This window comes from Moschus berezovskii, chromosome 9 (assembly GCF_049115385.1).
Source record: "Moschus berezovskii isolate FMDL1 chromosome 9, NW_MosBer_1.0, whole genome shotgun sequence".
NCBI classification, from domain to species: domain Eukaryota; kingdom Metazoa; phylum Chordata; class Mammalia; order Artiodactyla; family Moschidae; genus Moschus; species Moschus berezovskii.
In genome coordinates, this window is record NC_142468.1 from 26,682,770 (window position 1) to 26,704,762 (window position 21,993).

At 56.5% G+C, this 21,993-nt stretch overlaps 1 protein-coding gene across 4 annotated transcripts in view; it reads right to left on the minus strand.

Annotated features, from left to right (window-relative positions):
- Positions 1-3,719: 3,719 nt before the first annotated feature.
- Positions 3,720-21,993, minus strand: part of PLEKHG3 (pleckstrin homology and RhoGEF domain containing G3) — a 44,006-nt gene continuing 25,732 nt past the window's right edge. For 2 of the 4 annotated variants that reach the window (XM_088839536.1, XM_088839534.1), the window contains 17 exons: positions 18,860-19,249; positions 17,620-17,717; positions 16,379-16,448; positions 16,061-16,107; positions 15,803-15,953; positions 15,589-15,720; positions 15,173-15,355; positions 14,860-14,952; positions 14,493-14,579; positions 14,241-14,274; positions 13,809-13,901; positions 10,900-10,938; positions 10,484-10,503; positions 9,719-10,054; positions 9,143-9,256; positions 5,539-6,922; positions 3,720-5,122 (listed from right to left, as the gene is read on the minus strand). In XM_088839536.1, the coding sequence (XP_088695662.1) occupies positions 4,392-5,122; positions 5,539-6,922; positions 9,143-9,256; positions 9,719-10,054; positions 10,484-10,503; positions 10,900-10,938; positions 13,809-13,901; positions 14,241-14,274; positions 14,493-14,579; positions 14,860-14,952; positions 15,173-15,355; positions 15,589-15,720; positions 15,803-15,953; positions 16,061-16,107; positions 16,379-16,448; positions 17,620-17,717; positions 18,860-19,210 (3,963 nt within the window). In that variant the 5' untranslated portion in view covers positions 19,211-19,249 and the 3' untranslated portion in view covers positions 3,720-4,391. The remainder of the gene's footprint in view (positions 5,123-5,538; positions 6,923-9,142; positions 9,257-9,718; positions 10,055-10,483; positions 10,504-10,899; positions 10,939-13,808; positions 13,902-14,240; positions 14,275-14,492; positions 14,580-14,859; positions 14,953-15,172; positions 15,356-15,588; positions 15,721-15,802; positions 15,954-16,060; positions 16,108-16,378; positions 16,449-17,619; positions 17,718-18,859; positions 19,250-21,993) is intronic. The other 2 variants (XM_088839535.1, XM_088839537.1) reach the window with 2 other exon arrangements.

Here is a 21,993-nt window from a genome sequence, read left to right on the forward strand (position 1 = left end):
TACTCAGACCCCGGGTCCCGGAGGGAGAGAGTGCAGGTCCCCATAGGAGATGGACACCACAGCGCCTGCATTAGAGCATCCCAAAGCCAAATACTCCACGCGTCCTGTCTTCTGCTGGCACCACCTGAGGGTGCTGGCTGAACCGACAGCAAAGTTCACGACCTGTCACCCTGAGGTGGCAGATGCAGCCACGCCTGGGTATTACAACCCACGTAACAACCCCGGGAGAGCTGGGACAAATGTTGGGGCTGGAGCCATTAAGATGCGGCAAGTACCCTCATGCTGGTCCTCCTGAAGGGCCTGGCCTGAGTCAGGGGGCTACATGGGTATCTACCCCCCAATCCTGGGTACAGCCAAAAGGGGCCCTGCAACCTCTCTCCCTAGGGATACCGTCCCCATGCTGCCAAAGTCAGACATCTGGAGGGAACAGACCACTGGTTCCACAGTATTCTTTCCACCACCCTCTGAAAGCAATATAGCTCCAGCCCAGCATTTTAACGTGGGTTAGGTCCAAAAGAGGGCTTGAGTTGCAGGCAGCAGACACTCCCCTGGGAAGAGCGGAAAGGACCCTGGGACCTGCAGTTGCTGTTTCCATCACCTTCCCCATGGGAAGGAGCCTTAGACACGCTGAGACAATCCCCCAGAAGTGGGTAAGGCTAAGGCAGAAACCAGAGGCATAAGCATCTGGAGTTACTAGGCCTTCCCAGGAGCCCTTAGTGCTCGAAATCAATTACTACTATGTCAAGGGAAGGCAATTTCAGCATACAAGGACCACAGGAGGGAAGTTATCTGATGGGGCCTGACACGTGGTCCCACCTTGGGAGCCAGGGTCTTCATGTGTCCCCTATCCACCTATCCCTGTGGCCCTCTGTGCATCCACAGGGAACCTAATCTATATCACTCACCAACCTCGCTACACACAGGGGAAACCAAGGCAGGAGGCAATGAGGTAGTGATGCTCACCTGGCAATAACAAAGGCCTCAGGAGCACCTGAAGGCATGCCCCGCTCCAGGATAGATAGCATGTTCCTTGCTGAAGAGCAGATGGTGGCAAGTCTCTCTCAGCTGTCCCCATGGGCCAATTTGTGGGAGCCAAGACACTAGGGGCCACCTTCTGCCCTCCACATGTGCTTCTGAAGTGAGGAATTTCAGCAAGCTACTCCACAGTCCCAAGAATGAAAGGGCCTCGAGGAAAAGCTAGGATTTCACCACCCCTGGGCCCCCGGACTGGGCAAGGGCAGCAGCGAGCTGCATGGGACTCACCATCTACCGCCAACTTCCCACGTACTCCTCTTCCACATCACACAGGCCCCAAGACCCTTGACCAACTGGAATGAAAGTGCAGGCACCCAGCTTTGGGGCTCTGAGCCACATGGGGGGTTAAGCTCCTGGCGTCCTGGCAAAGTTGTTTTTTTTTTTTCCTCCTTATATTTTCTACTTTGCAGTCTTTTAACAGTAACCCCAAACAGCTCCAGTCCACACCAGCATATCAGGCTTCCTCCCCAGGGCGGTTTAGAGGAAGCTCCTTCTGGGCGTGGTCAGGTGGTTCTCCTGCCCTCTCTTCTTCCCCTTTGTCCCCCTGGCCTCAATGGATTGTGGCTGAGAGAGGTCAGGAGGGTCCTCGGGAGGCTTGGCTTCCCTGCCACCCCACCCCTCCTTCCTGCCTATCGGAGGGCACGTAGAGTCCCCAAGGGTGGCCCTGGATCTCCTTCCTCCCTTCAGTGGGAGGGGGCAGAGATCCAGAAGACCCCATGGCTCGGTCCCTTGGACAAGCAAGCTCAGGGAGGATGCAATGGAGGAGGCGGTGGCAGACGACTGCAACCCTGTTGGGCACAGACCTTGCAATCTGGGGCTGGCCCTGGGGCCGGCCGGATCTTGTCCTCCACCTGCTCAAATGTGCTTCCATGAACCAGAGGAAACCCATTTACTAGTTTTTCTAATAAATCAATAACGCTCCATAATTCTATTTGGCCTGTGTCCCTTTGAACTGGACCAAAGAGGGCTGGTTGAGTAAGCAAGGTGGGATCTATGAACCCAGGACCACCATGGAGACAGAGGTACAGCCAGGCCGTTGACTTGTCCCTGGAGTCTCATAGAAACAACTCTGCCAGCCCAGGTCCTGTGCTTCACTTGTGACCCTGAGAAAACTAACTTATTCACGCATTCAGCCGTCTTGTGGGCCTGCTACAGGCCTTTCTGCATGGAGCGTGGGACAGAGATCTGAATATCAGAATCCACACACCTGGGGTTCATTTCCGGAGTGAGTGTGCTTTAAGTCCCTTCAGTCGTGTCCGACATTTTGCTACCCTATGGACTATATAGCCTGCCTGGCTCCTCTTCCATGGGATTCTCCAGGCAAGAATACTGAAGTGGGTTGCCATGTCCTCCTCCAGGTGATCTTCCCAACCCAGGCATGAAACTTGCATCTCTTCTGTCTTCTGTATTAGCAGGCAGGTTCTTTACCTCTTGCACCACCTGGGAAGCCCATCATCTCTGGAGAGGCAGTTTCAATTGGTCTGGGTAAATGAAACCTAGGCATTGGCATTTTTCAAAAAGTTCCCTCTCCGGTGATTCTAATGGGCAGCCAATAAGAACCACTGAGCTAGTTCAGGATTCCCAGGTATAACCTAGAGGGCTGTGTATGGATCTGCTAGGGAAGATGTTCATTACTACCCCCTCCCCCAAGCCTTACCTCTTGAAGAGTCTGAGTCAGAGTTTGAGAAACAACAGCTCATCCATCCCCTTCAATTTATAGAGGAGGGACAAGCAAGAGTTTAGGTGACCCAGCCAGTTAAGTGCAGGGCTGGGTCTCCTGACTCTCACTCCAGTGTGTGACTTCTCGTTATAATCTGACTTGCCTGGTAGAAACCAGCATGCTCCACGGCAACTGTGCAAGTGGCCACAGACCATTCCAGGCAGCTGGTAGAACGTGGGCCAGACCGGCTCGGCTTCTGCCCAGGGAGGGCCTCCTCTTGCCTCTGATACTTCCTTGACCTCATTAGACTCAGCAGACTCATCTTTAGGCTGAGTCTATCCTCCTAGGTCAGAAGACCTGCAAGACAGCTCTCCCACCTGGCCCTGCAGCCCCAGTCCTCCCAGGCTCCAGCCAGACAGGGTGAAACAAGGCTGGTCCACCAAGGGAAAGGGGCAGAACACCCAGTTAGAAATAGGGAGGCATTCCTACCCCTTGGGAATCAAAGACACTCTTGCGAATGAGATGAAGAATGAGGCTCCATCTCAGAAAACATGCACTTGTACCCCTCACCTGATACTGCAAGCCACCTAAGATTTTCCTAGGCTCTAAGTTTAGAATCCTCACCCCCTAGGATGTCTCTTGGGAACCAGAGAGGGAGAGAATAAAAGGCACCAGTCATGGAAATATCTGCCTGTTAGAAAACATCCCACCCTCCACCTCACCCCTCTCAATCCAACTTTGGCTCTTGGGGAAAAGAGCTAAAGGCCAGCACAGTACCCCCTGACCTCTAGGGTGAGCTCACCCTAGACAGGACGCCAGGCTATGGGTAGACAGAAGCCCACAGGAGTAGGAATAACAGAGAACAAGTCCCCTCCTGCACATTCTGCTGCCCCAGCCTCCTCCACCAGGACCTGGGCCTTGTGGTTTGTGAGCACGGCTGCATATAAGTACGTATGGAAGCAAAAAGCCAAAGTCCCACCTTCCCCTAAGACAGCCCTGGGCACAATCGACCCTTCCCAACCCAGCCAGACCCCAGTAAGGAAACCACACACGGGTTGGTTGGTCAGCAGTGGTTATTACACCATTGGCAAATAATGAAATGTGTGTACATTAGCGACAACCAGAGGGCCAGCAAGACCACCCACAAAAGTACCTGAATAGAGTCCATGAGACTTCTCTTGGGAGGGGAGAAGCAACACACACACACACCCATACGTGTGCACACGCATACACACACATGCACACGAGAACACTAACATACCACAGGATGGAAAGCAATAAATTATGGGCCTCGTGCCTGCCTGGATCCTAAGAAAAGGCACGGTTAAAGAGCAAAACCTCCCCAGGCCAGCTTCCTATGTGTCCCCTGGGTGGGCCCTGGGTCTGGCAGTGGCCGGGCAACGCTGGAGGCCTGAGCAGGGCTTGCTCTCCCTGGGAAGAGATGAGCTTAAATATCTGGCTTCTTAAGAACTATATACAAGGAAAGTGGCCATACTGGCCTCACAGGGGAAAGGGGCTCGTATGGGCCTGTGTCAAGTCGCCGGCAAGTCCTGGTCCACGGCAGGTGCTCTCCCAGGGGCGGCCTTTCTGAGGGCAGGGGAAGGGGGTCGAGTGAGCAAGGTGAGCCCAGCTGCGGGTGCAAGGATGCTGTGGCTCCTCCCTACCCCTCGGCCCGGCTGCTCCCCTCCCCCAGGACTCAACCTATGGAGTTCAAGGCCTGGAATTTCTCCCTCAGGTTCCGCACTCTGCCCTGCTGGCTTTGGTCCGCCGGGTCCCTGGGACCCTCTTCCTTAGGCCAATACTCTGCAGACTCCTGCAACTCCTGGTCCTTCCCCGTCCGAGCGGCTGCAAAGCTCGGTCCCTGCCCGCTGGCCGCCTCCAGCCCTGCGGCGGGGCCAGGCAGGGGCCCCTTCTCCATGACGATCATCCGCCGGTTGTCCTCGAGTGTGAGGTCTGCGGTGACATGTAGGGCCTCCCCTCTGTCAGGCTCGCTTGGGGACGACTCCTCCAGAGGCTGGGGCTGGGCCGCCTCTGGGCTCACCGGGGCCTGCCTGGCCTTGAGGCTGCCGCAGCGGCCCAACCTGCCAGAGGGAGCCAGCTGCGGCTCCCTCATGTTGTCCGGCAGCGAGCGGCTCCGGTTGACTGGCACTTTGCTGGGCCAGCTGCCCTTGGTCTGCAGCGCCTCGTCCCGGGAGGAGTACTTGGAGCAAAGCTCTCGGACGTCGGGCCAGTTGAAGGTCTCAGTGTCAAAGGGGCTTCGGGGGCCATGCCAGGCCCCCAGTGGGGTGGTCCTTGGGCTGGTGGCTGAGGAGCTGAAGGAGATACGCTGTGGCGATATCTCCCTGGAAGAGCCAGGCCTGGGCGGGCTGCACTCCTGGACCGTGGGCTGCTCGTGGCTGGACAGAGGTGGTCCTGGCTTGCTCACACCTGTGGGGAGAGAGCGAGCTGCCTGAATCCCAGAGCGAGAGGACGTGAGGGCTCTCGGGACTGGCTACAGCAGCTCCCCTTCTGGGCAAGGGTGGTTGCTGGGGTTTGGGGTGTGATGGGAGACAAATCCCCTTTACCATCTGCAGCCCCCGTATCAAAGGGAAAATGGGAAGAAAGAAGAAAAGGCGGGGAACAGGAGCCAGGAATCAAAAGGAGGAGATAAGAGCTTCTGCTCGTTTGGAAAAGAGAGGCCCACGGCCCCGTGCCCTTGGGCTTTAGAGCAGCTCCAGGGTTCACCTCAGCCCTCTTTTTGGTATAGGTTCTTTAGGGGGTTACTTCCCCAGAAGCCAACTGGCTCCTAAAAGGTGCTCCCGACTCAGGCTTGCGGGAAGGGCCCCCTCCCCACCCCGTTGTACCTGTGCCACTGGATGATGTGCCAACCTCCTCCTGCACCAGGGGGACGGTGGAAGCCACCTTTTCCCAGTGCAGCGGAGGCCTGGCTGTCACTGATCTGCTCTTGATCCGGAGGCTATACTGGCGAGCCAGCTGGTAGACCTTGTTCTTGACTCGCTCGCTCACGTGGCTATCCATCACGTGGGAGAGCTGCAGGATGTGGGGGTGCAGTGGGGTCACCAGCTTCCCCTGGGCATCAGTGCTTAGTTCCCTCACCAGCTCCTTCAGCTCCCGGGCCAGGTGGGTGGGGCTGTGGGGCTCGGTGGGGGAGGCGCTTTCTGGGGAGGCAGCCGCCGACTCCTCGGTAATAGCCGCCAGCTCGTGCTCCTCCAGGATAAACAGGGGCTCGTGCAGGTCAAAGCCGTTGGCCTGGCCTTGGCCCGGCCCATTCAGAGGGCTCCCCTTGGGAGACTCCATTCCCTCCCAGATCTTTACCATTTCCGAGGACGGGCGGAACTCAGCATCTGTGATAGGAGCTGGGTCCCCAGCACCAGCCTGGCCTGGTCCTGGGCAGTCAAAGAGGGCTGCCCGTGAGCCCACCTGTCTCTTATGCCCCAGTGGAGCCTGCGGCTCCGGGTCTGGCTTGCGAAGGCTGTTGATTCTGGAGACCGAGTTTCTCACGAGCCCTTTGGGGATGAAGGAGAGGCTCTCCCGGCGCCGGACACTAAAGCCTGCATCTTGGTGCTCTGCATTTTCGTAGTACCTCTTGATTCTGTCCAGCAACTGCCGGTCTTGGGAGGAAAGCTTCGATTCCTTCGAGCAGGAAGACCTGTCTGGTTCTGCAGGGCAGCCTGGGCCCGGGGCCTCCGTCCCATTGACAGAAGGTTCGCTCTCTGCGGCCACCCCAACACTGAGGTCCACTTCTGGAAGGAGCTGAGAGCCCAGGGAGTCTGTGGTGCCGCCACGCGGGGCTGGACCCTTCTCACCATCCTCTAAGCTGACCATACTGCTGCTCCGGCTGGTCAGCCTTGGGGTCCCGAAGCCACTGGACTTGCCATCCTCCAGGGCCAGGCTGCTCCGCCGAGAGATGCTGCTGACGAACAGCTCAGCAATGACGCTGGCCTGGTCCAGCACGGAGGGAGGCAGGAGGCTCTCAGGCTCGTGGGGGGCCCCCACCTCCTCCTCGTCGTCCTCGCTGCTCAGGGCCTTGGGGTCCTCAGTACTCTCAGTCACCATGAACTCTGCCATGTCATCAGGGGGTTCCAGCCCCAGCAGCAGCTGATGGGGGTCAAGTTGCATTTCAAGGACCTTGGGGGCCTCTGTGTCTGAGGGCATCTCTTCAGCTCTGGAACCTTCCACGGCAGCAAACACCTCCTGCTCAGTCCCAGACTCGGTGTCTGGCTCAACCTGGGACAGCACAAAGGGCTCGCATGAGACAAAAACCTCCCTCGTGGGACCCGTGGAATGTACGGACAGCATGGCCTGCTCAATGCCTAGTGAGAAGGGGCTGCAATTTAGGAAGGCAGGCAATCAGATGGAACAGCACTCAAAAGTGGGGCAGCAAGGAGAGGATGGCCCTCAGTCACCCTGCAGCTGGGGTGCTGGGCCCATGTCCTCAAAGCCAAGGAAAATTCTAGGAATGCGGAGTGGTAGCAGTAGCATCTCTCAGTGGCAGCCTACCTGAGTGGAACAGGGACAGGCTGAGAACATGCAATACGGGGTCAGACCCATGGCCCCAGGACTCCCCTTCCTCAAGCCCCAGTAGCTCCCCACAGGGAGGCTGTTCTGGGTTGAAACTTGGGCCTGAATGACTCCCCTGAAGGGCCAGGGTCTCCTGTGTGGGTCAGGATCCAGAGGGCAATAGGACCATGGGCTGAAATCCCATCAGAGGGTGAAGATGGAGATGCGGTTCCTATCGGCAGCCTCCGCCCTTGTGCCTGACTCTGCCTTTGCCCAGCAGATGGCAAAGGAGGAAGCAAGGTCGGCAACTCCCTTCTGACCACATCAAAGGTCATTTGAATTGTAAAGTCAGCCAGTATAGGCGGCTTTCCAGAAGGGTCATTAGGGAGAAGACAAGACAGCACTCCAAAATCTGAGGAACCAGACCTGATTCCAACCTTTCTAGTCTAGCTTCTGCACAGCGGGACCCAGGAGCTAGCCCCACACTGTCCAACACAATGACTGCCAGCCACTCGTGACTCCCAAGCATCTGAAATGCGGCTAGTCCACGCTGCAAAAACTTCACACCGAAAAGTACAAAATACCTCATGAGTAGCTTTGATACTCGGAGAAGGCAATGGCAAGCCACTCCAGTACTCTTGCCTAGAAAATCCCATGGATGGAGGAGCCTGGTAGGTTGCAGTCCGTGGGGTCGCTAATGGTCAGACACGACTGAGCGACTTCACTTTCACACATTGGAGAAGGAAATGGCAACCCACTCCAGTGTTCTTGCCTGGAGAATCCCAGGGACGGGGGAGCCTGGTGGGCTTCCGTCTATGGGGTCACACAGAGTCGGACACGACTGAAGTGACTTAGCAGCAGCAGCAGCAGCTTTGATACTATGTGTTGAAATGATAATAGTCTGGATATACTGGGTTAAATAATCCTTTGCTGAGACTACTAAAATATTCAGAATTACACATGAGGCTCACATTCTATTATCATTGACCAGCACCACTCTAAACCCTTTTCCAGTGTCACCCAGGCTATAAGTCTTGTCCTGGCTGTGAGGATCACCTTGGGGGTCTAGATTCTTTGAAATTATCCTTGCATCTCTGGGAAAGCAAAGGACTCCGTGGCATATAACCCACAGAGAGCGTTGGGCTGGTGGTAGGGGTGGGGAGGAAAGAGTGCAGGCTTCTGGGTCACAAACCCAAGTCTAACCTGAGTTCTGCCCCTTAGAAGCTGTGCAATGTCAGGCACATCACCTAACCTCTCTGAGTCTCGTTCTCCCTGGTAGAGCTGGTTCAGAAAACAGAAGGAAGAAACAGAACACCAGGCATATAAAAGGTGTCCAGTAGATACCAACACCTTATTCCTTTGCCAGGTGGGACGGGCATGATTTAAATGTCAGCATGCTGGCAGGGCAGGGCCTTATGCTTTATGCAAGGAGGCCTGGCCAAGGGGACCTAAACTCTGGTCACTTCCAATAACTGTGTCCCTTGGCAAAAGACTGCATCTGCCCAGAGGAAGGGGTGCTGCTGCCACTTAGTAGCTTCAGTCGTTTCCGAGTCTGCAACCCTGTTGGCTGCAGCCTGCCAGGCTCCTCTGTCCATGGGATTCTCCAGGCAAGAATACTAGAGTACGTTGCCATGCCCTTTCCTCCAGGGGATCTTCCTGATCCAGGAATCGAACCTGGATCTCCTGAATTTCAGGTAGGTTCTTTACCACGGAGCCACCAGGGAAGCCCCAGAGGGAGTGGTAGTTTTCTAATTCAGAGTAAGAAGCTATCTGTCACCAAGCCACATGCCCATAGGCCAGACAGGTTTCCTGAAGGCATGAGAGTCCTGAGGAGCAAGAGTCCCTGTCCCCATGGGCCTAACAGGAGAGCCATGTCTGAAAGCCCCGCCTACAAAACTGGGCTCAGGAGGGTATGCACAATCCCCATTCCACCTGCTGGCCACTCACCTCTGGCAGGGAAGTCACAGACTCAAAGTTCAGGCACTTTTCCTCAGGAGTTGGAGATCGGCTCCTCGTCCTCCCGCAGCTCTTGAGGTCTTCAGACTCCCTGCATTCCTTCCCCTGCAGCAAGCAGAGGGCAGTCATCAGCTTCCAGAACAACAGGGAGCTGGTCCCTTCTGCATCCCAACCCTGACAGCACCTCTTGCGCCCCAAAGGGGTTGGGCTAAACTGAGATCCAGAGTTGGACCTGTGCCATCCAGAGTCGGCCTAAACTGCCAAGTCTGGGAGACTCAGAAATCCCCACCAGGCATGCGCCCCTGGTGTGCTGACCTCCCCGCCACCCCCTAGCCTGCCCCATTAGTCATGCCCACTGAGTAGCATGCTGGTTAGCTCCAGTACTGGAACAATGAATGCCAGGGGCTCACCAGGGCGTGACAGCGAGCCGGGGGTTAAGAAACGCCATTGGCAGGAAGGAAAGAACAAGGACGGAGGGGTGAGGAGAGCAGGGAAGGGGACTCACGGATGGGCATGCACGTGCCAGGGAGCATGCAAGGAGGAGGGGAGATCAAAGAGACACCTCACCATAGCGCCCCGGGAGAAAAGTAAAGCGTTGGCCCGATAGTGCCAGCAGTGGAGGGCGGCCAGCAGGGAGCTGGCAAAGTCGGCTACCTGCTCCGCCACTGCCAGGCTCTCCTCCTCCTCCTCCTCCTCCTCCGAGCCTGAGGGCTCTGGCCTGGCCCCCTTCTCGCTGCCTCTGTGCCCTGCCAGGTCCTCCAGAGAGACCTGAAAGGCCTGCTCCTCCTCCTCCTCCATCACCTCCTCCTGCTCCTCCTGGGCAGCCCCTTCGGCCTCCGACTGCAGGCCCCGAGCACAGGGGGGCTGTCCAAAGTCCAGGAGCGTGCCAACACTGCCTGCGTGCTGTGCAGAGCACAAGGCCCCCTCGTGACCAGCCTCTGGGCAACCCCCCTCCTCCTGCAGCTGCTGGGGCTGGGGAGGCTTCGCATCTATAGACACCCAACCTCTGGGCTCCCAAGCGGCACGGGGGACTCTCGATGTGGGAAGCTGGGCCTGGGGCCTGGGCAGGAACTCAGGACCCAGACAGGCCCGCCTGCCCCAGGGAGAGAGAGCAATATGAGAGGATCCAGGCTTGGGCTGGCCACCGGAAGGCCGCCACCCCAGGAAAAGGGTACAGAAGGGTACCCTGGGCTTATTCATCTCCAGGGCCCTCAAGACAGAGCCTGGCGCCCAGTAGGTGCTTGACAGGCGTTCGCTGAGTAAGTGACGATGATGACGGCTGAGCCGGGCAGTTCCCCCCAACCTGTCCAGTCCCTTCGCCCCTGGCCTTACCTTCACTCTTGCAGCTCTGGCTGCTCCACCACCACCAGGTCCCGGCACATGGGCGAGGGGGGAGGGAGAGGGGAGATCAGTGAGCAGGAGAAAGATCCCCCTTACACAGGCCTGAGGCCCAGGACCCCCTGGGAAAGGCCTCATCAGGAGCTCCTGCTCCCAGAATCTTCACAGGACTTCCAAAGGAATGACTGATAGCACAGGAGCCCAGGGTGGGGGTCACTTGCTCCTGCTATCAACCAAGGACAAGGAGACAAGGTGCGAGGTGTGTAGGGGGAGAGCCCGTTCAGGGAGAAACAGAGGTAGAGTCCCCTCTGCACTGTCCACGTCACCCCCACCCTGCCAGTGGCCTGCTCCTCCCGCTCACCCTCGCCCTAGGGCTCAAGGGGATAGCCGACCACCCCTCCCTCACTCACCTTTCTCACTGAGTTGCCTGAACATATGTCTGGTCGGCTCTGAGGAGGAGAGCAATGGGCAGAGTCAGTGCAGACCGCGAACTGCCTGGCCTGGCCCTGGCCCCACACTCACAGCGCCACCGGCCCATCACCAGCTCAAAGTCCACTCCAGCCGGGTCCCCGTGGCCCCGGGGCCTGACAAAGGCTGCCCTCACGCCCAGTCCACAGGGAGCCACTGCCCCCCCCCTCCAGCTTGGGGGGCTCTGTTGTGACTGACAGCCCCCAGAACGAGGCCTGCCCACTAGCCCTGCTGGGGCCCTCAGTTCTGGGGCCACAACCCCACACTGTCCTCTTGAGAATGACGAGCCTCTCTTGGGGGCCCTGGCCCCCACCTTAAGCCCCACCTCCCTGTACAGAGCACATCAGGGCCTTAATGAGACCCAAGCCCCTTCACAGTGCCCCCCGCTGGAAAGCAGAGGTTGCATCCAACTTTCTATGGCCTTTAAGGCCTGGCACCACGAAGCCCCACTGCCCGCTGGGGAGTGTTGCCCAGCTGGACAAGGGCTGCCCAGGCCCTGAGGACAGAATACACCCATTAGGCCGATGGCGTCAGCACCTTATAACCCGTCTTTCCGGGGACAGACCTGAGATAGAGAGGGAAGGATGAGAGGACAGGTCTAAGGAACCTCTCTACAGAGCCGTGCCCTTAGCCCCTACTGCCCTTGACCGCCTGGCATCAAGTGGCAGGCCCACTATAAACTGGGAGTCAGAAGGGAGCTCTCCTGAGGTGTCTCAGCTGTTCCTGGACGGGAGAGCGTATTGCAGAACTGTTTTTTCTAAATGTGCACGGGTACACACACCTACACTCCACCTGCATCAAGGTAAGCAGACACCTAGTCGTTTTTAAAGTGAGAAATACAAAAGGCTCTACTCTTTCCGTTTAAACCATGTAATCAAGAATATTTAACAAGAATATTTAAGATGATGACAACAGCACCTTATTTACCCAGAGAGTGTGCTTATCTGCCCGTCCCAACTCTCCGCAAGCATGAAGCAGAAACAGGCCTGGAGGCAGTCACAACAGATGAGAACAAGCACTAACCCTCTTCCACTAATCCTCCCTCTCACTGACGTCCTGACTGCTTTTACACATTTCTTACACATTCAATCGATTAATTTGTAACAGAAGAGGGAAGAAGGAAGGGCTACTACAGAAAAGCACGCGGACTAGTAAGAAACACTGCTGAGTGTAAAAACGGAAGTGCTTAATTGCTCCATTGTGTCTGACTCTTTGTGACCCCATGGACTGGAGCCCGCCAGGCTCCTGTGTCCATGAGTTTTTCCAGCCAAGAATACTGGAGCGGGTTGCCATTTCTTCCTCCAAGGGATCTTCCCAACCAAGGGATCGAACTCGTGTCTCCTGCTGCATCTCCTGCATTGGCAAGCCAATTCGTTCCCTGATGGCTTAGTGGAAAGGAATCTGTCTGCAATTCAGGAGACTCAGGCTCAATCCCTGGGTTGGGAAGCTCCCCTGGAGGAAGAAATGGCAACCTGCTCCAATATTCTTCCCTGGGAAATCTCTTGGATAGCCTATGGGGTTCACAAAAGAGTCAGACATAACTTAGCAACTCAATGACAACAACAAAACTAAAACACAAAAACAAAACCCAACTGTTTTAGTGTTTACAGGCTAAAACCTCAGCCTGGGGAGACTTCAGCTCTGAAACGGCTCATTTCCCGAGCGCCTCGCTTGCTGTTCTATGACAGGTAGAACTATTATTACTGTCCCCACTGCCACCACTTACTAAATACCTCCACATGTTAGAAGTTTCCAAGTCAAAGCTATGGCACAAGGGAATGTTAGAGGGATGAGAGAATTACAGAAGAAAGGACAGAGAAGCAAGAGGGGCCAGAGACTTAGGAAGTGACACTCCCAATTTGAGGCTTTTGACACATGGCACCAAAGACCTTTTGCAACCATGGCAAGTTTGCCTAAGGTTTGAGATCCACCAGGAACACCACCAAACAAAACACACAAGAGCTTTCCAGACACTGCTCAGGTTCATCCTCCAGAAAACCGAAGGCTCTACGTCAATCCACACAATTGTTCAGGGGATCTGTGGGTCTTGCCAATCAAACCCCACGCACTGTGGGGATCCGAGCCAGGACCCAGCTCCCATCAATACTTTGTCTTTCTCTTTAGGGGTCTCTGAGATGATTCTCACCCTAATTCCCACCTCAGGTGGTAGTTTGACAAGTGCCTGGCCAAAACCAGATCTATCCCTGGGCCTCAGACTGAATGAAGAGGGTGAAAATTGACACAGAAAACACATACACTCCTCACTACAAGGGCAGACAATAAAAGCAAGGTTTTCTCTTTTCAGTAAATGGTTCATTTCAATACCTCCAAGTACACAGCAGCAACCCCAGTTATGGAAGAAAACCCAGGAAAGGAGAACAGAACTCTTCCCTGAGACCCAAAGTAAATATTTCCTGTCTGGATCTGGTGCCACTTGAAATCCAACTCATTTTCCCCACGTCCCGCCTCTGCTCTGTTCCAGAACTGGGCTGTGGACCATCCATGACATCTGAGCATTACTCTGGCTGACTCCCAGTATTCCAAGTGGCAAAGGAGGAAGGAGTCAATTATGGGGGGCTAAGAAGGGGTGCCTGGAACAAGCCTTCCTAGGGCCTTATAAAAGGAGAGCTGTCCAGCCCTGGGTAGGCAGGAAGGGGCCAGAGGTGCCTGGGGGAAGGCAGGAGGCTCCAGACACACCCACCCACGCCACACTTACCCCCACCCCCCCAGCCCTTCCTGGGATTTCCACAGAGATGAGAGCCAGCCCCAAATGCTGCTGCAGAAGGTTCGTTCCCCGCTTGGTTAAAGGTCCTGAAAAGAAGCCTCTGTGCCCACAAAGTCCCTGCCTTACCAGACTGCCGGCGCCCCTGGTGCATGTGGGTGGACACGTCGTCCTGGGAGCCCTTCTTCAGGCGCTCTGGGCTGTGGCGGTACCGATTGGGATCTGCACCCAAGAAAAATGACCAGGCCTTTGGGATACCATCAGCCTTGGTGTAGACTCTGCCCACCCCCGACCACAACTCTGCTGCCCAGCCCAGCTCCAGGGCCACAAGCCTGCAGAGCTCTTCCAACCCCTCTGAGCACCAGGAGCGCGAAGCACAGAGCATCCCACCTGTCATCCGCACCGAGCCCAGGTCTCGCAGTAGACCCCTGGCCTTACAGGAGCCTCCCCGCTCCTCCCTGCTCGCTAGACTCTAAGTATCCAGCAAAGCTCCCCGAGGATACAGTCCAACCAAGAGACAAGCACCGTTATGGACAAAGCAGGCAGGAACGGTGAACTTACAATAGGAATCCATTTCCAAGATGGCTTCTTTGGCCTAGAAGGGAAGGAAACACACCTCATGGCTACCTTGCTTTGAGCCATTTCTGCCTCGGCCTTGCGGTACCAGGGTCCCCCACAAGGCTGGTACAGAGGACCTCAGCATCCACTGAACTGACCCCACTGTCCAGTGGGGGCAATGTCCAGAAGGTGAGCCCCAGGGTTCCCCGGAGCTGGCTCTGAGGGACAGCCACTCCCAGCCCCCCAGGAACTCACTTTCTGGGGGATGGTGGTATGGTGGTTGTCCAGAATGAGCCTCTTGATGTGGTGAGTCCACCTCCGTTTCTCCTCCACTGTTTTGGCCTGGGCGGGCCCAAGAGAGAAGGAGGGGGTTACCATGACAGGCCTGAAGCCATCTGGCATGGGCCAGGTTTCTGCCAAGGGGGGCAGAGGCAGAAAGAAGGCTGGGGGTGCTGTGAGGCTCCCTCAACCCAGCACAAGCCCAAGAGATACCCCGAGGACCTCTGCTTTCCAGGGGGAGACTCCAAGGCTCCCGCCGCTGAGGGAGGGGCGGGTCTCGTCCCAGCCTGCACCCCGCAGGACCCCACAGGCCCGTGGGCTCTTGTCCTGGCCCGCCCCTCACCTGGATGTTGTACTGCTGTTTGCCGTGCTTGTAATGCGTGACGGTGAAGCACAGGGACTCCCGGGTGCTTTCGATCAACATCAGGGACGAACACTGGGGAGACAGGGGGAGACGGCAGTCAAGCCCGCAGCGGGAAGCCAACCCGGGACCCCACCCCTCAAGGCCATCGGGGGAGGCAGGGAGAGTATCCTTCAAGGGTGGAGCTGCGTCCACCCCAGCCTGAGGCCCAGCCAAGTCTGGCGCAGAGGTGGAAAGTGGAACCAGCCCGCTGGGAAGGCGGGAAGCAGGGGAGGAGGACGTGTGGCCTGGTTACCGGGATGTGGCCCTTGTAGACAAAGTGGCCGCCCCGCTTCTTGGTGACAAGCAGTGCTTTGTCGAAGAGGAAGAAGGTCTTCTCGCTGCGCACGCGGTGCACACGGAACGTGCCCTCCAGGACGAGCTCCCCGTAGGTGGTCAGGTCTGGCCCCGTCCAGTTGAGGAGCAGAGACTGAATCTCCTGCAGCAGAGAAGCCCCAACCCCCGGGGTCAGGCTGCTGGAGACCCTGCTGGGACCACGCAGGGCCCCCTAGAGTCACCTCTTGGGTTTCACAGAGACACACTGCACCAAGGGCTCCCCAGAGAAGCCCGTCTTCAAGAACACCACCCCTCAGCTCGCATTCCCTCTTCCAAGCCTCTTCCTGCCCGAGCACCCCTGCCTGCCCGACCCTCCAGCTCCCAGCTCCAGAGCACCTGGAGCCGGACAGCGTGCTCGTGCCTCCTCTTCATGTCGTTGATGTACCAGGCCACGCATGTCATGGTGTCGATGGCATCCTCCACCACCTCAAAGCCATCCTCTTCCTCATCAAAATGCTTGGCAATCTCCTGCATGGGGGACAGGAGCTTGGGCTCAAGGGCCCTGCCCCTCCCTCAGGCCCCCACATCCTCAGGAGGAGCCCCGGGTTACCTGGAGCAGCAGGTGGTACTTGAGGATGCGCTGGACCGGCTTGAGGAGATAGGAGCCCAAGGGCAGTGAATGCTGCAGCAGGTCCTGCTGGTCCCGGAAGAACTTGGCCTGCTGCTTGTCCTGCATGCACTCGGTCAGGGCGGCCACCGAGCTGCCAGTGGGAAAGGGGCAGTCACCAGAGGTGGGGCTGGAGGGGGAGGTAGGGTGCTCTGGACTCGCCAGATGGCTCCGCCTCCCCACTCCATCCTAATTACTCACTTGGGGTAGTTGTTGCAATACTGAGTGTAGATATCAAACTCTTGGCTCTAAAGAAAGACCAAAAACAATCACTTCAGGGAGCCTCGCATTTCCTGTAAGACTGGGTGTATCAAAGGCATGCCCCTGGGCCCCAGAGCACACTCTCCCCAAGCATCTGCAGAATCATCTCTGTACCCATCCGTCTCGGATATGCCATCCACCCAGCAGCCCCCAGCGCCAACCCAAAGGCCCTTGATATTCAAGGCAAGGCACCCAGCACTTCCCCTGGAGAGAGGCCCCTAGCAAGGCAGGATGGGGCCAGGACCCAGCGGTTCTTACCCTTTCCACAAAGCAGCTGGCCACAGCCACGGGGTCACTGTTGCAGCTGTCCAGGTCTCTGAGTAGCTGGCTGGGTGAAGGGAAGGTGGTCATCAGACCGTGGACCACTCACAGCCTCCATGGTCACGAACACACACCCTCCCCAACCTCCTGGTGCCCAGACACACATCAGCCCTGGTGTCAGTGAGCTCCACCCAGGGCAGCAACTTTGGAAAGGAGCCAGCACCGCAGCAAAGATGGGGGCAAAACAGAGCCATGCACTCCACCAGCAGGAGAGGGAGAAGGCACACCAGTACCCACCTCGAAAGGGGACACAGCTCCTCTGCAGGCAGGAGGAGTCAAACACACAGAAGCAGACATTAGAAGGGGAAGGAGAGAGGGAGAACTAGCAAAGGGACCGAGGCCCCCAGCTCAGAAGGATGCAGAGAACGGGAGAGACAGGGTGAGTCCCACCACCGCTTGTTCTGAGACGGGGGCATGAGAGGAACACTCAGCTTCCCTTCCTGTGCTCCTCCTTGCCCAAGCCCACACCCTCCGGTCCAAGTCTCCCCTCCATCGGGCCTCCCAGCTTGCCCAGCAGGAAGTCCCTCTGCCCATCTTAAGGGGCCTGGGGCAAGGCTCCTCCTATCCTGTCAATGCTGCCCCCACAAGCTCTGCTCCTCCCGGCCAGTGCCCTCTCCCTGGGGAGTCTGGGGGCCCTGGCAGGCACTCATGTGTAGTCTTCGTGGAGACCTTTTGTCCCTGAAGCAGCCCCTCGTCAGGCCTTGCTCAGCTTCCCTCTTCACTGCTTGCCAGGCTTGTATGTTCCCCTACCTAATGGGTCAGATCACCTCCAGGGAGCCCCAGCTTCCCACAGAATCAGGGGGAAGGTGGAGAAGAACGAAGAGATCTGCACATGGGGGACCAAGATGAGAGGGCCGGGGAAAGAGCTTCATGTGCAAGGGTGCAGCAGTCCCCTGAGGGGGTGCAGGCCCCGCCTGGACCCAACATGAACACCGCCTCATATGAGCCCCTCTGCCCATGAGGTAGCACACTGGGCCCAGGGCACACAGGCCCAAAGGCCCTCTCTCCTGAAGGGAGCTAACTGTACAGGGAGGGACCACCCTTCCCCACTTCAGCGATCAGACCCCGGGCCACGTATCACAGCCCCTGAGTAAGACCTGGGACACTGGGACCCCTTCTCCAGGCCCTGAGATGGGGCTCACAGTAAGAACATAGGGTGTATCAGGCTCATTCCATACCTGTTCAGTGCATAGATGCTTTCTATGTTCCCAAAGAGGGCGCTGACTTGCTCTGGGTTCAGCAGCCCAGGCGTGTCAATGATCTTCAAGAGGTAGTCCTGCGTGGAGAGAGGCATCAGAGCCCAGCCCCCCTGGCACAATCTGGTCCTGTCCTATGGCCCCACTCCCCAGCCACGCCTCATTCCTGGGCTGTATTTTCCTGCTGTCACCATTTCACAGACGTCACCTACTGCCCTGGGACGGCTGGTTCCTCCTCACAAATAATAATACCCACTTGGAATCACAGAATGTGACCTTCTTTCGAAATAGGGTCTTTGCAGATATAATGATTAAGGATCTTCAGATGCTACCACACTGGAGGAGAGTGGGCCCTGAATCAAGTGACTGGTGTCCTGGTAAGAGGAGAGGACACGGACAGACTCAGAAAGGGCCATGTGAAGACAGAGGCAGATACTGGGGGGACACAGCTACAGGGCAAGCAACAGCGAGGGTTGCCAGCAGCATCCAGGAGCTAGGGGAGAGCCCTGGAATGCACTCTCCCTCAGAGTTTCCAGAAGAAACCAACCCGACCAGCATCTTGAGTTTTGACCTCTGGCCTCCTCAACCAGGACAGGATAAATGTAAGCATCTTCAGCTTGCCCTGTGTGTGGTTGCCTGTTAGGCAGGCCTAGGAAATGAGCACATGTCCCTCCAAAGGGCAGAGAGCTTCCTCAGCGGCAGCCACACAGTCACCTTCTCCCTTGCCCCTCCCAGTGTGAAACACTGGCGTTGGCCCTGCCTCTTCAATTTACAGAGGAGGAGTCTGAGGCAGGGGTTATGCAGGTGCCTAAGACCCCAACTGAACTGAACTGAAGACCCCACAGGCAGGAAACAAGAGGAATCTGGGCGCTGTGCAGGGAGGGGCCCAGAGCCAGTTTCTTCATCGTGGCTCCCTCTTGGCTAAGCACAGGAGTCCCCACTCCCCATGAAGGGTGCCTACACCCCAACTATGCAGAGAAGTTCTGCTGGGCCAACTACTGACGGGACCCCCAAGTCACAAGGCGGTGTGAGCGGCCAGCAGCATGCCGGGCAGGCGCCGCGAGGGAAGCAGAGCCTGGAAGCAACATGTCAGGGAGAACTTTTCTCCTCCCATGGGTGGAAGTAGGGTTTTGCCCAGGAGCTAGGCCACCGGAAGCCAGAGGCCAGGCGCAGCCCCGGAGGAGGGGGCTGTCCCTCCCGACCTCAGCCCCCGAAGCCTCACCTCCACGATGCTGCGCAGGTCCCGCACGTAGGTGCGCTCCGTTTCCACGATTTCCCGCACCACCCGGCCCAGGTAGCCGAACTTGTCTGCAGGCGCCACCGGCCGCGTGCGCTTGCTGAAGGGCGACAGCGACCCCCGCACGTTGCGCCAGCCGCTGGAGTTGTTGTTGCTGTTGGGGAGACGCTGGCCACACGGGGAGCCCTCCCCGTTCTCGGCCACAGCCTCGGAGCCGCTGGGCTCCTCCATGGCCCCGCGGCTGTCGCGCGAGGAGCCCGACGAGGAGGTCGTGGAGGTCAGGCTCGCCGGCCGCTCCTGGCTGCCGTTCTGGCGGAGGGAGGCAGAGACGGGCATCCTGGCATCGCTGCCTGGCGGGGGCGTGCCGGGGAGGTTCTGGGCGGGACAGACAAAGGGTCAAACCTCTGGAATCCTCGAAGAAACAGAAGTAAAAGGGTGGCTGCCAGGGGCTGGGGGAGGAGGGAATGGGGAGTTACTGTTTAATGGATACAGAGTTTCAGTTGTGCAAGATAATGGACGTTCTATGGATGGAAGATAGTGATGGATGCACAATGTGAATGTACTCACTCAATGCCACTGAACAGTTTAAAATATGGATTTTGAGATACATATGTATAGAACAGTCTTTTGGACTCTGTGGGAGAGGGCGAGGGTGGGATGATTTGGGAGAACGGCATTGAAACATGTATATTATCGTATGTGAAAGGAATCGCCAGTCCAGGTTCGATGCATGATACAGGATGCTCGGGGCTGGTGCACTGGGATGAACCAGAGGGATGGGATGGGGAGGGAGGTGGGAGGGGGGTTCAAGATGGGTAACACTTGTACATCCAGGGCAGAATCATGTCAATGTATGGCAAAACGAATACAATAATGTAAAGTAATTAGCCTCCAATTAAAATAAATAAATTAAAAATATAAATATATAAATATAAATAAAACCAGAAAAAAAATAAAATATGGATTTTATGTTACATGTATTTTACCACAATTTTTAAAGCAACGATTCTGAATCTCAAGGAGGTCCGATTGTATGAGCATCTACAAGGATGCCCAAGTGACATTCCTGCCGCCACCTCCATCCTTCCCAGAGTGGAAGAAAGGTGGACCACAGCCTGGATCAACCAAGGGCTCAGAAAGCTGAGACCCCAGAACAGCTGGCAGGGGTGCCTTCTGATGGAATCTGCAGCCCAGCCCCTCTGCTCCTGCAAATCACCCAGTCTCCCAGAGCCTGTGCTCCTCACCACCTGCCCTGGGGCTGTCCCCCCGCAGTGTGCAGTGAGCTGCAGGGTGTACAGCTTGGTGCCCAGTACAGAGCGACGGCTCCATAAACCATCAAAACAGTGATAGTACTGGCAGTTATCAGAAAGCACTCCCCAAGTGTCCACCGGTCAAGGATCTGGCTCTTAACAACCTGTATGCCAGAGAGTATGTGGGACTGCAAAATCTCTGGGGCACCAGTGGTTTAACCACAAACCTGAAGCCTTCTGGATACTGACGGGGAAGGCAGAGGAGATGATGCAACGGCTGAGCCCATGTCACCTCCTTGCCCCAGTCCCTGGTACTTGCTTCTGACTCAGCCAGGCTCCAGGGGCACAGGAAATTCCCCAGGGCTGAGACACGGGTAAGTCTCCTGAAGCTCCCTTCAGCACAGCCAGGTCAGGGCAGCACAGCCAGAAGGAAACTGCTCCCAGGTGAGGCAAACATAGCCTCAGGTGAACTTTATTCCCTAAACAGATGGTGTGGCTCACAGGTAGGCCAGCCTGAAGCAGCAAGTTGGGGAGGCAGGGTGGTGGCTGTGGCCTTTGGGAAAGTCAAGGACACTCCACCCGCACCCCAGAGTACCAAAGCCCATCAACATCACTTTCCAGAATGTTCATTTGATTGCCATTTCCACAGGAAAAATGTTCTAAAGCATCTCTTCCACCCCTAGCTCTAGGACTCAGAAGTGACTAGACCAAAAGTTAGAGTTATGAGAAGGGTTGAGGCTCTGGCAATCTTGAATTTGTCCCCCTGGTTTTCTGTGCCTCTACCCCAACTTGGAACTAGTGTCCCCACCTGGGCTCTGGCTTTTGCAAGTGTTCTCACTACCTGGCCATTACTTCCTCCCCAACAGCAATGCCATACCCCTAGCCTGTGTCACTGATACCAACCCTTGGGTCTCAGTGAGAAGCCACATACGCCCAGAAATCAAAACTGGGGGCCCCTTCTGTGTACTCTTATAGCACCCCAAGGTTCTCCCTTTTGCAGCACTCATTGTGTAAGACTCCCAGCCCTTGGCAGTGAACTAACGGCAGGGCCTTAAAAAGTGATCCGCAAATGGCAAACAGATGATGATGGTAGATGAACCAGTATGACTACCAGGCTAAAGTCAGGAGCATGGAGACCTGTTTGCCATGCATGCTAGCCCAGCAAGGACCCTCCCAAGCCCAGTGATTTCCCACTGCATGTCTCAGCTGGGGCGGGGGGGGGGGGAATTCCCTCCACGTGAGCCTCTCATCTTGCAGATGAGGACACCGTGGCAGTGCTGGGGCCAATCCTGGCTGCTCCCTCCTTCCAGATGCAGTCAAAGGATTAATTAACAGGATCACCTTGGTGAAACTGAGCATCTCAGAAGAGCCCCTGGGAAACACAGCACTGCTGCTTTCTCCTGTCTCCTCAGAAGAGCCTTTAAGATGAACCAGCTAGTCATTTCTACCCACCGGTGGCCTGTCGTTTCAGACAAAGAAAGAGACCCGAACTCCGCCCCAGCCCTTAACCCCAGGCCCAGTGGGACTCGCTGAATAGCCTCTGTGAAGTGATTAACCCTCCTGTGACTTAAAAATCTGTGTATTATTAATCTGTCCATGCACCATTTTATATGACACTGTTTTGTGTTTGATTTAATTCAGCAAACCTATATTGAATACATGCTGTGCGTCAGGAAATGTGTCCTTCAAAGCAAGTGCACCATCAGGCATGCCCCATCCCGCCCCACCCTGTCTCCCCTCCAATCTCCGAGGCCTGTCAATCCCAGCTGGAACAAAGGGGTAGGGACTTATGGCCTAAGACCTTTCCCAAATGAAACCTGGGGTCAGTCAGCCCCTATGGGGATGCTAAGCGGAAAAGGCCCAAGTCTC